We start from the raw sequence: 15,504 nt of genomic DNA, 5'->3' as shown, positions 1-15,504 counted from the left end.
CACATTGACGATTGTTTGAAATTTTCTCATGCCTGTTGATTTCTGCACATTTACGGCGTTACGTCTTCTGTTAAAAGAATGATCAAATTCAAACCTATATACCTTTGCGAAAACGCAAACAATAGCTCTTGCGAAATGCAAAAAAGAAGCGCAATCAGGTAGGCTCTAATAACGTCATCGTCGCCACTTATGCGGTCACATTATCGACTACGCAATGCGACAGGAAAGCAGGGGACGACCTAAAGGATTACGAAATCACGCGGAAGATGAGCGCAAGTCGTAATCATTCCTAGTAACCCAGTCGAACATGACCAGAGAAGGTGAGGCTAGCTGTCCAGTTCAGCACACGCGTCACTCATAACGTTTGTTCGGCGTTGAAGTTGATGGTACCGTGGTGAACTTTGTCTTTTAAATGGAAAAACTAGCTATTACTTTTCTATAGAACTATTCATATTTAATTTTGTTTTTCGGTATTCAAATAATTACTAAATGCGAACAGATCGCACAGTTCCTCCAAATTTATTATTTTACATTCATACGAATTTAAAACAATACTGCTGCTGAAGTATAATCGTCAAAAGTATTTCAAGCTCGTGGAATTTTTCAGAAAGTTTTTATGATCCATCGCAAGTTTATCTGGCATTAAACGTTATCAACGAATACAAGTGTAATAAAAATAGGAAAAAACAAATATGCATGTTGTACATTTTAACTTCAACATGTTACCTTTTATTTCCAACCATTCAAATGAGTAGCTCAGCACGTGAATAGTAAAAGACGATACGAGAGATAATGTAAAATAACATAGCATAAGGTGATCTTTTAAACAGCTATAATAATATAGAGGTGGCCTTTAATTTGCTCAGCCAGTGGGGCCCGAGAGCGTTGACAACAGAAAGAGAGAGGAGAGAAAGAGATCGCAAATCGAGCAGAAGACGTCAGGGCCGAACAGGCGAACAAACCCACGTAGCACCAGCTGGTTTGACTCGACTCGACGCCGAGCGATATGCGTTGGACCAATCGCGTGGGACCACGAACGCGATGGCGCGGCGCGCTCTCGTCGGGGTTCGTTTTGTGTTGCGACGATATCGCTCGAGGATGCAGCAATAACGCGCCGACCGATCCGCCAAACCTACGACACGACAGTCGTTGTCGTTTGTGTTTTCGCATTGCCACAGCGGAGACCCGAGAACTAAGTGATATCCGCGCGGAACTGTGTGTCCATATATTTTTCAAAGAGACACGTATCAGTGACGTATAAGTAGTGGATTTCCCATAGCCAAGCAGTAGTCATGTATCGTTGCGGATTGTTGCTCTTTTTGCTGAATTTCAGTTATGACGGTAGGTCTTTTGTTTGTTTTTCTCTTGGCTTCGGAACGCCTCGGCACCTCGTGCCTCTGTTGCTCAGCTGCAGCCATTTTTCCTATCGTATTTACTCATTGCACTGTTCTAACCTCTTTCGCAGTGACTGCGACAACATCCAAGGGGCTCGATAAGCTGTTGGAGTTGGGCACAGATTTTCTGTCAACTGGAAGATATCAAGATGCCTTATCGTACTTTCACGAAGCTGTTGGTTAGTATCTCGAATCTCGTGCATATGTTTTTGTTGTAAGTGACTTTGACAGGACTGACAGTTTGTCTCCGTTCTTTGTGCAGAGGGTGATCCCAACAACTATTTGACCTACTATAAGAGAGGAACGGTGTATTTAGCTTTAGGAAAGGCTAAGCAAGCCTTGTTAGATTTTGATAAAGTTTTAGAATTGAAGCCAGATTTTACCGCTGCTAGGATCCAGCGAGGTAGTGTACATTTGAAGCATGGTGATCTTGATGACGCCGAAGTTGACTTGACCAATGCTGTGAGTAGTTTTCACATACCCACAAGATTTTAATGAAAATTGTTTACCCACATATCCTAATTTGACAACATTTGTCCTTTGCAGCTGATGATATATCCCGACAATGAGGAAGCCATCAATGGTATTCATAGACTAAGGATAGCTAGAGAACAAATAGAATCTGCAGAAAATTTGTACTTGCAAGGAGAGTATCACATAGCTGCAGAAACATTAACACATGTTATAGAGATTTGTTCATGGTCGTCTTATCTTAGGAAGTTAAGAGCAAAATGTCGCATGCAAATAGGAGATTACTCTGGCGCAGTTTCAGATATTAGATCTACAACCAAACTCACATCGGACAATACTGAAGGGTATTACGAGCTTTCAAATTTATTATACCAGCTGGGTCAAGTGCAAGATTCTTTAAAGTAAGTTTTAAAATAAAAGCTATGCTGCTATTCCTAATTATTGAGAAAATATTAATCAAACTTTACGCTTTTTCAGAGAAATTAGAGAATGCTTAAAATTAGATCCAGAACATCATGATTGTTTTCCATTTTATAAAAAAATAAAAAAAGTAGCGAAATTAATAGAAGACGCAGAAGCTGCTTCAGAGTCAAACGATTTAGATAGTTGTATAGATAAGGCTAATAAAGTACTTAAGAATGAACCAGCAATAGAAAACGTGAGGGTGACTGCACTACGTCTACTTTGCAAGTGCCACACTGCCAATTCAGAAGCTGAACTAGCAATCGAAAACTGTCGAGCAGTAGTGGAAATACAACGTGATCCTGACACTTTATGCGACAGTGCAGAAGCATATCTTTCAGCTGACCAATTTGATGATGGTGAGTAACTAATACAGCTTAAGCTATAAAAGATTAACAACATTTCAAAACTAGAGTTTATAAACTCGAGTACATAACATTGAAAATGAGTAAAACTATTCTCATTTATTATAACGGTAAACGTTAAAATAAACGTTAGGAACGGTTACAGATTCATATATAATCTATAATATGCTAGTTACATATTATTTATATAGTAGTTTAGTGTAAAATTGACATTGATTTTTTCACGCAACATCACAGAGTATTCATTTTTTTCATTTTTTTCAGCCATACGAGATTATAAGGACGCATTGGAGATCGACTCAAATAATCAACGAGCCAAGCAAGGTCTGCAAAAGGCGCAACAAAGGCAAAAAATCTCAGAGACCAGAGACTACTACAAGATCTTGGGCGTGCCACGAACCGCGAAAAAGCAGCAGATCGTCAAAGCTTACAGGAAAGCTGCACAAAAGTGGCACCCAGATAACTTCCCAGATGAAGAGGAGAAAAAGCGCGCTCAGAAGAAGTTCATCGACATCGCTGCTGCCAAAGAAGTTCTCACAGACGAAGAGAAGCGTGCTAAATTCGATCGGGGTGAGGATCCCCTTGACCCGGAATCTGGAAAGCACCAGGGCCAGGGTTTCAATCCCTTCCAAGAGTTCCACCACTTCCAGGGTTCGCCCTTCCAGTTCAAGTTCCACTTCAATTAGAGATTCTGGTGCTTTTGCCCTCTTTACAGTCCAAAATTACAAAAGCCTCACAAATTTTCAAGACTTGTGGGATAAACAAAAACAGTGAAGCATCTACTGTAGTAAATGCAAAGTCAATGCTCATGATCATTTCATCGAAACTTTGATTGTCAGTTAAAAATTAATGCTCAAGTGAATTTCCATTCTTTAAATTTAACCACAACAAAAATTTATTTCGATGGTAGGAAAAAGTTTTCTTTTACAAAGAATTTTAATTTTGTTTATTCTTATATAGTTTTGATTTAATGTTAATTTTTATAAAAGAAAAATAGAGTAAAAACAAATGAAATTGAAATTTTCTGTTGGGAACAAAACTCTTTCCTCATAAAACAAAAATTCATACATGTACTTGTATATTATTTTACATTTCGCGAAATATCAACTAATTATTATATCAATGAACGATCAAGGCTTTGATATATTCATTACAATTGGAATAGTTAAAGAATCAATATCAATGGAGTCTCAAGAAGATTTCAAAATTATAAAGCAAATTTAGATCAGGGTCGTATCTCAGTGAGACAGACAGTGTGGATCTTGTTGCTTTATAAATACGACGAGCTTTAAGAAAAACATAAATAATTTTTTGCTTTTGCACGACTGACTAAAATACGGCTCGTTTCCTCTAGTTCCAAAGACAGTGGAGTGAAGAATTTCTGTTATTTTCGGTCCAATACGTAAAGGAATAAGGACACGGAAAGACTATACATACTTCCACGTGATCAGAGTGACAGGATAAATGCGTATCTCTATAGTTTATATAGTGAAATCGCGTGAATCTGGGCATCGGGTATGGGTAGAACATTGTAATTTTTCGACATCAGATAGTTGTTTTTTTTTCTTCGATTTTTACGACATATTTTTACCGGTACCCGATGCTTTTTCAACAAAAAAAAAAAAGACTCGAGACAGTGCTGTGCGCGTGTCGCGTGTGAGCAGTGATTGTGCGAGCTAATATGAGCTGTTTGTAAATATTACTTGTAATCAAATTATCCTGACAATTGTTTAAGAATATATATTTCAATTATTTATACCGAAACTAAGAATCCGTTTTCCATTTTTTAAAACCACAAACAAATGTAAAATTCAGGTACCGATACGAGTCTAGTGTATTACTAAGAAAATTTCCTGGTTTTCTTTTTAGCTTTTTTCTTAGACTTCTTTGGCCTCTTTCCAATTTTCTTCTTGAGTCCAAAAAATGGACCTAATTCATGTCTCACCATGTAGCCTCTCCAGATAGCTTGAATCAACGTTGCAGCACTGTTCACCGCATCAACATAATCCATTTCCGATTTTATTTTCTCCTGCTCCTCTACATATGCATCTATGAAAATTTGTCTCTCCTTCTGTAAAATACGCGATTCTTGCATAAATTCCTTCATCTCGTCAATCTTTTCCTGAAATAAAATTGTTATCACCTTGTTAACTTCCAAAAGAATCATTTTTGTACATATCATTAAATAGCAGGAATGAAAACCTGAAGTTCAATAGTTTCTTGCTGCCGCCTTTCGAGCTCTTCGTTGTAACGATCAGACCATACTATGATTTCTTCTTCGCAATGGTTTATAACCGATTTCCCATAAGTTTGCAGAGCTTCCGACACTCTTATGTCAATTTTCATTGTCTTCTCTAGCTCTTTGATTTCGTCCAGCAACGATCGTTCACGAATTGAGAATCGAAGATTTTGCTGCTCCAACTTCGATGCTTCTGTTCTGCTGATATAATCTGTAAAGTATATGCAATCGAATCGATATAACTGTCCTTAGATTCGAGAAATTGGTATACGCGTTGATAATTACCCAACTTGTCAATATTATCGCAGTAAGACGTATCGATTTCAGCCGCTAGTTCGCTCATTTCTTCCATGTACTTTTTCTTCTGCGTTTCGAATTCATCTTGGAACGTTTTCTGCGATTCGCGCAGTCGCTTTGCCAAGTCCGTCCAAATTTTTAAGTTCACCTCGAGACCGCACTCTTTTTCTTTCGACTCGACGATGGCGTTGACTTCGCATCTCAGCCAATCGTAGCTACCGTTGCGCTCGAATTCGCAAGCGACTTTTCGGAAAACATTGGAGCCTAATTCTCTGTAAAATAATAGCTTACACTGCTTCGGCTGACATCGGCTGATTGTAAGAAAGATTTAAAAAATAAACCGACTTCACCTATCTCTGAGCAATTTTTCAGGAACGGTCAGGATGACGGGCGAAAATCCTGCATCCCTACCATAGAGCATCTTTCTTTCATCCTCTCCAGCACAACTGTGCTTCTTTCTGACAACTTTACGATTCGCCAACCCCTCGTTTCTTCGTAATTCGTTGTGGTCTACTCGTACAGTGCGACGCAGCACTTCGAGGGCGTCCGCAGCTTCAGTTAAAATTGCAGCAAAGGCTGCAGCTTCGAGACTACCCAAACGTTCGCCAGCCGCGAAGTCAATGGACATGCTGCGAACACCGATGTTGTCCGAGGGACAAGGCCGCACGCCAGAGTCACCGACGCTCGAACTTTGGAGAACCGATGCCACCATCGAGTCATCCAGACCCTGATGATTGGTTTATTGTAAATCTTTAATGATACATCGGCACGGGTTTGGAAGAGAATTATATTATAATAACAGCCTACACATCTAAAGGAATAAGCTTTTGAAGACGTTTTGTCCGTCGAGATACTTCTTCTATGCTTGTGATCGACATTTTGATGCTTCGATCTCTTGCGAAGCAATTCATTGACTTCTACTATGCTAATTTTCTTCTTCCTTTGATTTTGAAACTCTTCCTCTCTTTGCGAAATATTCTCATCTTCTGTCTGTGAATCATGCTGTATAAGATGTAAAGTCATAGATAGGTTTAGATGTTAATCAGAAATAATGATTTATATGCATGTACGTATTACTTCTTTATTTACATTATTCATAATTTATCAATTTGAACAGTATACTCAGCTCCGAACTTGATTTGCCGCATGAAGTTGCAATAAATTACAGTTTTTGGCGATAGTCATCTTGTCTCATGGACCACAATCAACATTCTATAGATTTATCTTGCACAATACATTTGTAGAGCTCCAATTCAATTCTCTGAGATAAAGATAAAAAATTCAAGAACTTTTTGAAGGAAGTTTTCAAACAACAATCCTGGTTTGATATCTATTTGTTTATGTATGTTAGTTCTTCAGTATCAATAAGAGATAAAAAGTTGTTGACAATTTTATCAACAAATTAGAGGTTTTCACGCGTTAACAGTCTGGTAAGTACCAATTGATATTGTTATGAGATGTTAAACTAAAGTGCGGCAGCTACGCGCGCATACCAAGGAGCAGAAAGTGCAGAGGTGCGTGCGTGTGTGTGTAGATTTGAAAGGGGATTGAAAATAAGCATTAAGACATGTTCAATGTTCGTTTTTTTATTTCAGTTATGCATCATTTATTAATTCAGACAGTATATTCAGCTTCTATCTTTATTTGCCACATAAAGTTACAACCGATCACATTTCTTATTGATAGTTATTTTTGTTATATAGACCACAGTCGACTTGCAATCAACACAATCATATACATGTATTTTTCATGATTTTTTTAACAGTCACATATACTAATAATGATTTCTAACTTTGAGATTAAAACAAGTGCTGCTAAAATCTATTGTCATTCTGAATTGGCAATTCAACGATACCACAGCGCCAAAAATTAAAATCGGGTGTTGCTGAGTTACGAAAACTTGCCACTCTATGGAAATTAGCATGGGCTTTTTGGCGCTGCGGTATCGTTGATTTGCCAATACCTATCTATATGGATTGAAGAAACTTTGTTCCATTCTGCAAATTAACATCAACGATTAATATTCTACTTCAATTTTTAATATGAAGTGTACTCCTTTTATTTTTCATACTAACTATTTTCTCTTGTGAGAGCAAATTTCAATTAGTTTTCGTCATTATGCGCATTACAATTTCTTTCTATGATTTAAAAATATAAAAACTTTATTTAAAATTAGCTAAATTCTGCATAATTTTAACAGCATTCGCAAAAAAGAACAATTTTTTTACCAATAAATGTTTTAAAACTCTATCTATTGTCTTCGACACATGGCACTTGTTACCCCCACACACAACGTTAGAGACAGCTATATATAACCCTTTCACTTCTCATAAGCTCTTGTTTGCCGTCTGTTTTGTAAACATTATTCCCTTGAGAAGATTACAAAACAGCAACAATCGAATCCAAATGTAAATTACGTCCAAAAGACGAAAGCTCGATGAAAGGGCTAATGAAACTTGCCTTGGCTCGTCTATAGGAAATTCGAATTTCGTTCGTACACATGCATATCGATGCGTTGTATAATAAGGCAGTACACTCTACTGAATTAAGCTACGCGCAGTGGCTTGTGCTTCACATTTACGTGCGCGTCGCATATCGACCTCGCGCTCACTTACTGGAGTATTATACACCCTCCGACAATCGAAAGGCGCTGAAATCGTTGCAGTGGTTGCTGCTGCTAATCTCGTTTACTTAGTTTGATGAAAAATTATAGATTCTTCGTGGCTTGAAAATATACACGCAGACGCGTTCGTATAGTTCTCTTTTCTTCATTTACTGTGCGTCAATCGCTTCGCATTGATTTGACGATAAGAGTAAACAATGATTAAACATTTCTCGATACTTGCCGTGCATAATGTTGAATTTTATACAGTTTTTTATTCGAGCACGCATTCGCTTGGTTATTGTTGATGCTTTTTTTTGTAAGATTTACTGAACATTATTGAATTTTTGAAAGATAGTTTTCATTATGGCACACAATTGAAAGCCAAACTGTATATACATCTCGATATTTGGCTAAAGATTCTGGTCCGGACAAAAATGATTTTCGAGACGGCGGAGATTACTTCTTTTAAAGATAAATTGCGACAGCGTACTCGAGTATACTTTCATCGGCTATTTTACAAAATTCCTCGTAAAGAACTATTTTACATCTACTTGGTATAGCAAGGAGGAGACTAAAAACTCTACGTTTCGTCACTCTGATGAAGATCATAATTATATAGAATCGTTACATCAGCTTTTCGGCAAAAGTTAGGAACTCATACGAATATCACGTTGACAATTGTCGCACAGTGCGGGAAGAAACATTTGCATTAGATTAAAAAAAAAAAAATAAAATTGATTCATTCCCTGACTACTCTTGAAAGAAAGCAGCCCTCCGTAATAGACTCATCGCGTATTCGAAGGTAGCCCGTATCTCTCGAAATCCTCGAACGTTCTCGAATTTTTCGCACTCGAAAGCTTTCTCCTCGACCCGCAGGGGCATCTCCCCGAACAATTCTAGCTCTAACGAAAAATTTCCTCCTCGCTACACACATCAGTAGCTATACAGCATGCATCGCAATCGAACAGCGGAATCGAGAGAACAGCAGCGCATAAAATCCAACACATTCGCTCATTGTTGTATCCCGAGGTCGAAAAAAAACGAAAAAAAAAAACATCAAGCAGCATACAGTCGGGAAGTCTTCTTTGGCGGTGCGCGGCGCGTGACTCGAATGAACGTGCCGGTCTACATGAAGTAGCTGGTGTACTCGTGCGGCATGACACCACGGCGCGGATAGAAAGTGTGGCTAGTCGAGTAGCAGAGGAGATTCGTGATAGAGCTCATGTAGATGTCGGCGAAACGGAAGAGCCGTCGGGAGAAGTAAGTCGGATTGTGGTAGGTGCGAAAGACCGAGCCGAACTGCTGGTTGAAGACGCGCTTGATCTCGTTGCGAAGCCTATCGCGCTCCTTGATCCACTCCATCAGCACGGCTTCGGCCTCGGGACTGTCCACGTTCTGGTGGTCCTCGATCAGGGCTGTCAGCATCTGCAGCCAGTTGGCGTTCTCTTTGAATTTCGGGTCGTTCAGCGTTTCGATTTCGTGCTGGAATATTCAAAGTCACCGAGTTTTCTTAACCGATCTATAGTCGCTATATGTATAGGACAATTGCAATACTCACCGCTAATTCCTTGATAATCGCACCGGTCCTCCAGCCGTGCTCGAGAGTCACGTCGGCCAAGTCACTGTACGGGTGGTCTCCGAAGTACAGCACCTGGTGTCCGCGCCAGCCCGTCGTGTCCTGCAGCTGCTTGACCGTGCCCTCGAGGTAAATCACTCCCTTCTTCAGTTTCGTCACTCTGTCCCACAGTTGCGTCTCGTTCTTCTCGTCGTAGATGCGCAGAGGTCTCGATTCCTCGGTGAAGAAACGTGGCTTACGAGCCTGGACGATCACCACGTCGAAGTAGTCCTTCCATTCGTCGCCTACGAGGTATCTCATGCCCCGGTCCCTGTATGCGGGAAAGTTCGAAATGATGGTGAAATTTGCTTTATAATTTTTAAATCGAAGAACGTTGGATAGTTACACGAAGTGGAAAGGACTGTTCGTGACGAGGAACATCTTCTTGTTCGCAGCTTTGAGACGATCGAAGAACCTGTTGAGATCCTTGTTCGGCTCGAGGAAGTCCGAGACGTTTTCGACGACCTGTTTGTGCATTATCGGGTGACAGCTTTGCACCGAGTTCTGAAGAGAAGGTTCCATAATTATGACGATAAAAAAAGCGAGTGTTTTAATTTACGAGATTGTTTTCGCGTACCTTGACGTCTCTAAAGAGAATTTCAGGATGGTAGTCAATGTGATTCTGCAGGAAGAACTCGGTGACGTTGCACAGCAGAGCCATTTCCGGGACAGAGAAGAGATCGGCGAGCTGTACCATTTTCGTGCGGCGAACGCCATCCTGTTGGAAAGCAACGAAACGTCAGACCGTCGATGTCGGATGTGCCAAGATCGGTTTATAAACCACACAAGACAAGCATAAGGCAAATAATAAATACTCACGTATAAATGAATTTAGTAAAAATGAAATTTAGTAGTGGAAAAATCAATGATATACTACAACAGAAACAGGATATGGATAAAACAAAAAAATAATTAGAATGAATAACGGACGTTACAAACTACGTAATAAGTATGTTCGACTATTCGCTTCGTTTATGCGTGTCTTAAGCTCGAGATACAGCGCACAAATCGAAATCCTCATAATCGTGTATGAATATTTGGTAAAAATTGTCGCCTGTGGCGAGATGTATACTGTTTCAGCAAGGATGTCCCTTTCATGTCAGTGGTAATGGAAAACATGATAGGAATCGAATCCGATGCGAATAGAATAGTCTTTCCGGTTTGACATTTGTATGCGCATCGAAATGTGTGCGTCTACACCAACACGTTGGAATTCGTGATTCTGTAAACGACTGTTCATTGTTACGCAATCTCAATTGATCGTTGTTAAGCTAGTTGATCATACACTACTTTTCAATTTCAGTCTGTACTACTATACTTATATATTTTCATTGCATAATTTTTTTGTTGCCATCTCGTAGAATGGCAAATTGAAATTTATCAGCGCGAAGCGTTATGCGCTGATAAGCGAGCGTGAATTGATTCTAAAAGCGTGTTTTGAAAAAGATACGACTCGCAGGTTGACAAGCAATTTGCATTTTATGCATAAACATATATATCACCGAGTTAAAATGTATCGTCTACATCGAGAAGCGGCTGCAGATAACGAAAGAAAATAACATAGAGTTATAATAAAAAGTATGATAATCAACGAGCGCAGCACAACAAAAAATTGTCTAAAAGAAGTACTCGTTTTGTTGCTGTTGTTGGTGATGGTGGCTTACCTTCTAACTCCTCAAACAAACATCCACAAACGCCGTGTAAAAGGGAGATCACACACCGGGAGAGAGCCAAGACATGCAAAAAGACAGTCACAGAAGAGTTGCACGAACAACCAAATTTAGTATAGTGTCATATAATCATCGTCGTAGCGTTTATCTCCCCGTATTATTGTCCAGTCAATGTCACGCGGGGGGAATCGTGACACTGATATATCAAACGTAAGTCTGATGCGCAAGTGAGACATAGCGATTTATAATATACGCACGCGATAGTAGGGGGCAATCGTAATTATATGGACCGGATGATCTTACGGATTTTTCATCCCGAAAACCAACCGATTGATTTTTTTTTTTCTGAATAATATAGTTTACAGTTGCAACTTACGTGCGAGTGTTTGTAAGGAGCCTCGACGTAAGCGATCGGTATGATGCGGTTCTTGTAGAGCCTGAGCACCTCCTCGTCCGGCACAGGATGTAGACCTCGATACACTGCTCCGAGTTGGATTTGCAGGAAGCTGTCGAGTTTCAGCAACAGTCCCTTCTCGATGTCGTAGTGGAGACCGCGAACCGCGAAGTCCTCCCTGTACTCCAGGTCCGCGATGCCTTCGGGATACTTAAAAGATAACGCGGTATACGTTTATTAAAGATAAAATAGTGACAATCAATTAGGTACGAGCCGCGATTTTTAAAGAGAGCCATAAAAAATAATAATAACACGCCGACGAGGCTTAATTTTCGCACTCTACTAACCTTGTATTTTTTTATGAGCATATCGCGGCCCAGGTTGTAGAGTAGATAGTCCATGCTGGGTTTGTAGCACGCGAGCGTGTAGTCGTAATCGAAGCCATAAACTTGCACCTCCCTCAGGTCCAGCTCGTTGCAGGCGAATACTCCGCGAGGATTGACGTCCTGTGGCAGCTTCTTGGCTGTTTTGTAAATCAAACGGCGTTATTACATTTTTTTTAAATTCGAATAACAAGACCGAGATGCGCGTGAAATACGTATTTAATTGGAAACAATGCGTTACTATATGCAAAGCAGCTGAATATAACAAGCCGGCGGTGTTTTACGTGCGAACATAACGCGGACTATTGTGTGCTATTCGTGCATTATATATACATATAGGGTAGTCGCCCATGAGAACAAGTTTGCGTTTGTTTACTTATATATACGCGGCGAATCGCGGCGAACTAGTTTACAATTATGCATCGAGTGCGTACGTATGTTTTTCAATAGGTATCGCATCATTGTCGATCGCGCGTTGAAAAAATCTCTCGACGACCGCACCGGCATGCACGTGCTGAGAGATTGACATTGACCATCATCGTCGTCGCGATCAGCGCTCCTGTATATTTAAAGAGCCGCTTTTTGCTACGCGCCTGCGCGCCTGTACGGCACTTGATCCCGGTGACATAGTTGCGACTCACTTTGTATGTGTGTGTGTAATATGCTCTCGGCTCTAACTATACACCGCACTGGGACACTCGAGATCGTGTGTGCAGCATCAGCAGCAGCCTCTCTCAACCTACTCGTTTTTCATACACAAACACACACATACAGCGCATAAAGGAAAAGCCACTCCCCCTCGGCGCAGTCCAAAGCTTCGTCTATTTCCGTGCATCGCAACGACGACGTTGAAGTACGCGACATTGGCCTCCCGCGTCGACGAAATCGAGAAAACGAACGTGTATTAATACACCAATCCGTATAACATAGCAGCCGACGCGCAGCTCTCTCTACACACGTGTTTTCTCTCTCTCTCTCTCTCTCTCTCTTTCTCTCTCTCTCGCTCTTTCGGTCGATTCTACCACACATACGTAAGTATACGGAGCTATAGGCTATACAGCCTGTATACTCACATTTGCACTTCTCGAGCATCCTCTCGTAGCTTCGGTGCATCCGGTCCATGGAGACCTGCTGCGCCTCCAGACACAATCCACGGACATGGCGAGTTAGGCTTGGACGGGGCTCGCAGAAGAGTAACAGTGCCTCGACGGAGGCCTTCGCCGAGGAGGAGCAGCGCTTAGCCCGCGCAAACAACATGACGGTCACGCGGCGGATGGCGCTGAACGCTCGGACGAAGAGGCGCGTGCGCGCGCTCTCTGATGTGTAGAATATATATCTACGGAATATTCTCTCGTCGTGGTTCGCGCCGTCCTTGTCTAGTCGCGCGCGCGCGCATACACGCCGATGTGTATTATAACGTAGAGTGGGAACGGATTTTCGAAAAGCCGGATGGGTGGGAGTAGATTTTCCGCTTTTCGAATCGGCCGCGCTTCGAACACGTGCGCGCGTCCTATGTTCCTTCACGAATAGCTCGTTTTTGTCTTCCGTGGAATAATAATAATAACGTTCTATCAGATATAACTGAGTTTGGAGTCTGGAACGCGCGTGTTTGCTCACCTGTTCGAACTTTCGCGAGCGAAGACCGAGATAGACGAAGCGATCGCAGCAGTAGTATCTGCTCCGGAACTACTGCGTTTTCAAAATGTTCGATCTCTCCCTCCCTTTCTTCCGCAAACTCTCGATCCGATTTCGACTATATAATTCCACGCGAGAAATCGTTTCGAATACAACAATGAACGCGCGCGCACTGAATTAAAATACCTATCCCTTGCTCCCCTCTTGCTCTTGCTAATAAGTTTAGAAGAATTTCAATAAGCCAGTGCGGAGGAGAGAGAGAGAGAGAGAGAGAGAGTCGACTGCGCGCACTCTCAAATATTAATCCTCTTCATAAACTCCTCGAAACTTGGAATCCATTTTACGATAGTGCACTTGACGTACAAGTATATAGCCCCTCCCGCGCAAGTTATACCAAACTCTCGCTGCTGCTGCTGCTGCTGCAGTAGCGCGTATAAGCCTTTACTTACGGCACTCTCTCTCGCGCGCGCTCGCATTATGCTGAATTTCGCCTGTGTGTATGTGTGTGTGCGCGCACGCTATTTCCACTGAATTCCAATCGGCGCCCGCGCGCTCTGTGTACTAAACTTTCGGTGTAGGTATATATAGTAGGCGGATATAGAGTAGACGGGCTGCAGCGCAATTGAAAACTAAAAAATGGAGGGAATTAGCATAATCGATATCGAGAATATTTTCAGCCGTAATGGCAACGCTCTCGACGCGCCGGACGAGGACTAATATAATTTGCATTATATGCTGTGCTCCCGAGGAGATCAGGCGCCTTCTTTATTTCCCAAGTTTTTTTATTGATCAACTTCCTTCCATTCCGCTCGATTGTTATTTGTGCGCTCGGTGGAAGCTAAAGGATTCGTCCAATCATTTTCCTAATCGTAATAAAAGGAACTGAAATTGTGCGCGCTGTACTTATATTCCCCCTTTCGTTATTAAGCCCGCCGACTACGCGGTGAATCAGCCGTTTCTTCATCGTTCGATATTGTATATGTGTATATAGGAATACGACGCGTCGATGTATCTCTATTGGAATCACAATCGTCCGACGCAATTACGATCAACTGTAGTCGCCGCTGTATTCTAGAGGCAGGCCTATATTTTTCAATTTTTCAAAATTGTGATTGAACTTATACATGCGAAATCTGGCCCAGATTAACGTCTTGAGTTATGCAGAGTATAAATAAACGAAAATTAATACGTTTGTTTTTCTTTTGTTTCCACTTTGTTCGAGAACACGTGATTTTTTACGTTTAAAACAAAAAACACTCTTTTTAAATTGTTTACTTGTACTACTTTAGAAGCATATATACATTATTACTATAAATTATAAAACCTTAACAGTTTTTGAGGAAATCCCTTCTGTCGGTTTAGAGGCTTCTCTCTATAATCTCTGGCTTGTGGCAATAGGTGGCGTATAGGCACATTCTTCTTTCCCTCATCAGAATCTGCACTTCGAGTGCGTATAGATAGTGGTGTGCCATAGTATATTATGTAACGGGTACAGAAAGACTGTATTTTCAAAACAAGCATTTCCAGTACGAGCCGAATGCGAGTGCTGTAACAAGTTCTGGAAATACAGTCTTTATGTATAAGTTACATCCCGATAAGTACACTTTGAAAAAAAGCATTCATAAAGAATTTTCGAATGTCCGCATTAAATAAAGGCTTATAGTATTAAACTAGCGCACCACGCGCGGCCTTACGGCCACGGTGGCTTGCCGCCTTGCATCGCGAGGCGCTGCGCGCTCGCCTCGATATTATATATAGGCAATCAATTAAAGCTTTTGGGCTAGATAGGGCGTGTCACAACGAAATAGTTATTCAATCGAAAAAATGTTTGTCACGGTATAAAGTTGTGTTTTTAAAATATCTACAACTTTTACATTTAAGATTTTTATGTATAATGTATAGCCTCAAAATTTTATGATGAATACTGGTTTATTGCTATAAAAAAATCGATTTTGGCCTCTTAACTCGAATTAA

The 15,504-nt window shown here is 40.9% G+C and overlaps 3 protein-coding genes across 9 annotated transcripts; 1 reads left to right on the top strand and 2 right to left on the bottom strand.

Annotated features, from left to right (window-relative positions):
- Positions 1-294: 294 nt before the first annotated feature.
- LOC100122253 (dnaJ homolog subfamily C member 3) lies at positions 295-4,456 on the top strand. Its single transcript, XM_031924438.2, has 6 exons — positions 295-1,341; positions 1,466-1,573; positions 1,657-1,856; positions 1,941-2,266; positions 2,343-2,686; positions 2,957-4,456. The coding sequence occupies exons 1-6, from the start codon at positions 1,293-1,295 to the stop codon at positions 3,376-3,378; spliced, it is 1,449 nt and encodes a 482-aa protein (XP_031780298.1). The 5' UTR covers positions 295-1,292; the 3' UTR covers positions 3,379-4,456.
- Positions 4,228-6,676, bottom strand: LOC103318122. 3 transcript variants are annotated; one of them, XM_031924439.2, is made up of 6 exons: positions 6,318-6,676; positions 6,036-6,230; positions 5,579-5,955; positions 5,217-5,500; positions 4,895-5,142; positions 4,228-4,814 (listed from the first exon to the last, which is right to left on the bottom strand). In XM_031924439.2, exons 1-6 carry the CDS (start codon positions 6,324-6,326, stop codon positions 4,533-4,535), a joined length of 1,395 nt encoding a protein of 464 aa, XP_031780299.2. In that variant the 5' UTR covers positions 6,327-6,676; the 3' UTR covers positions 4,228-4,532. The 3 variants fall into 3 exon arrangements, with proteins under 3 accessions (XP_031780299.2, XP_032452821.1, XP_032452822.1); XM_032596930.1 differs by having other exon boundaries at positions 4,417-4,814; positions 6,306-6,676; XM_032596931.1 differs by having other exon boundaries at positions 4,419-4,814; positions 6,036-6,218; positions 6,306-6,676.
- A 122-nt stretch (positions 6,677-6,798) lies between these two features.
- On the bottom strand, positions 6,799-13,800 carry LOC100122283 (5'-nucleotidase domain-containing protein 3). 5 transcript variants are annotated; one of them, XM_008219576.4, is made up of 8 exons: positions 12,969-13,800; positions 11,860-12,035; positions 11,495-11,722; positions 11,113-11,115; positions 10,026-10,166; positions 9,795-9,952; positions 9,392-9,719; positions 6,799-9,315 (listed from the first exon to the last, which is right to left on the bottom strand). In XM_008219576.4, the coding sequence occupies exons 1-8, from the start codon at positions 13,150-13,152 to the stop codon at positions 8,959-8,961; spliced, it is 1,575 nt and encodes a 524-aa protein (XP_008217798.1). In that variant the 5' UTR covers positions 13,153-13,800; the 3' UTR covers positions 6,799-8,958. The 5 variants fall into 5 exon arrangements, with proteins under 5 accessions (XP_008217798.1, XP_016837356.2, XP_001605888.1 ...); XM_016981867.2 differs by lacking the exon at positions 12,969-13,800 and adding an exon at positions 12,330-12,433; XM_001605838.6 differs by lacking the exon at positions 11,113-11,115.
- Positions 13,801-15,504: the final 1,704 nt, after the last annotated feature.

Source organism: Nasonia vitripennis, chromosome 2 (assembly GCF_009193385.2).
Source record: "Nasonia vitripennis strain AsymCx chromosome 2, Nvit_psr_1.1, whole genome shotgun sequence".
Taxonomy (NCBI): domain Eukaryota; kingdom Metazoa; phylum Arthropoda; class Insecta; order Hymenoptera; family Pteromalidae; genus Nasonia; species Nasonia vitripennis.
This window is presented reverse-complemented; position numbering and strand designations above follow the sequence as displayed.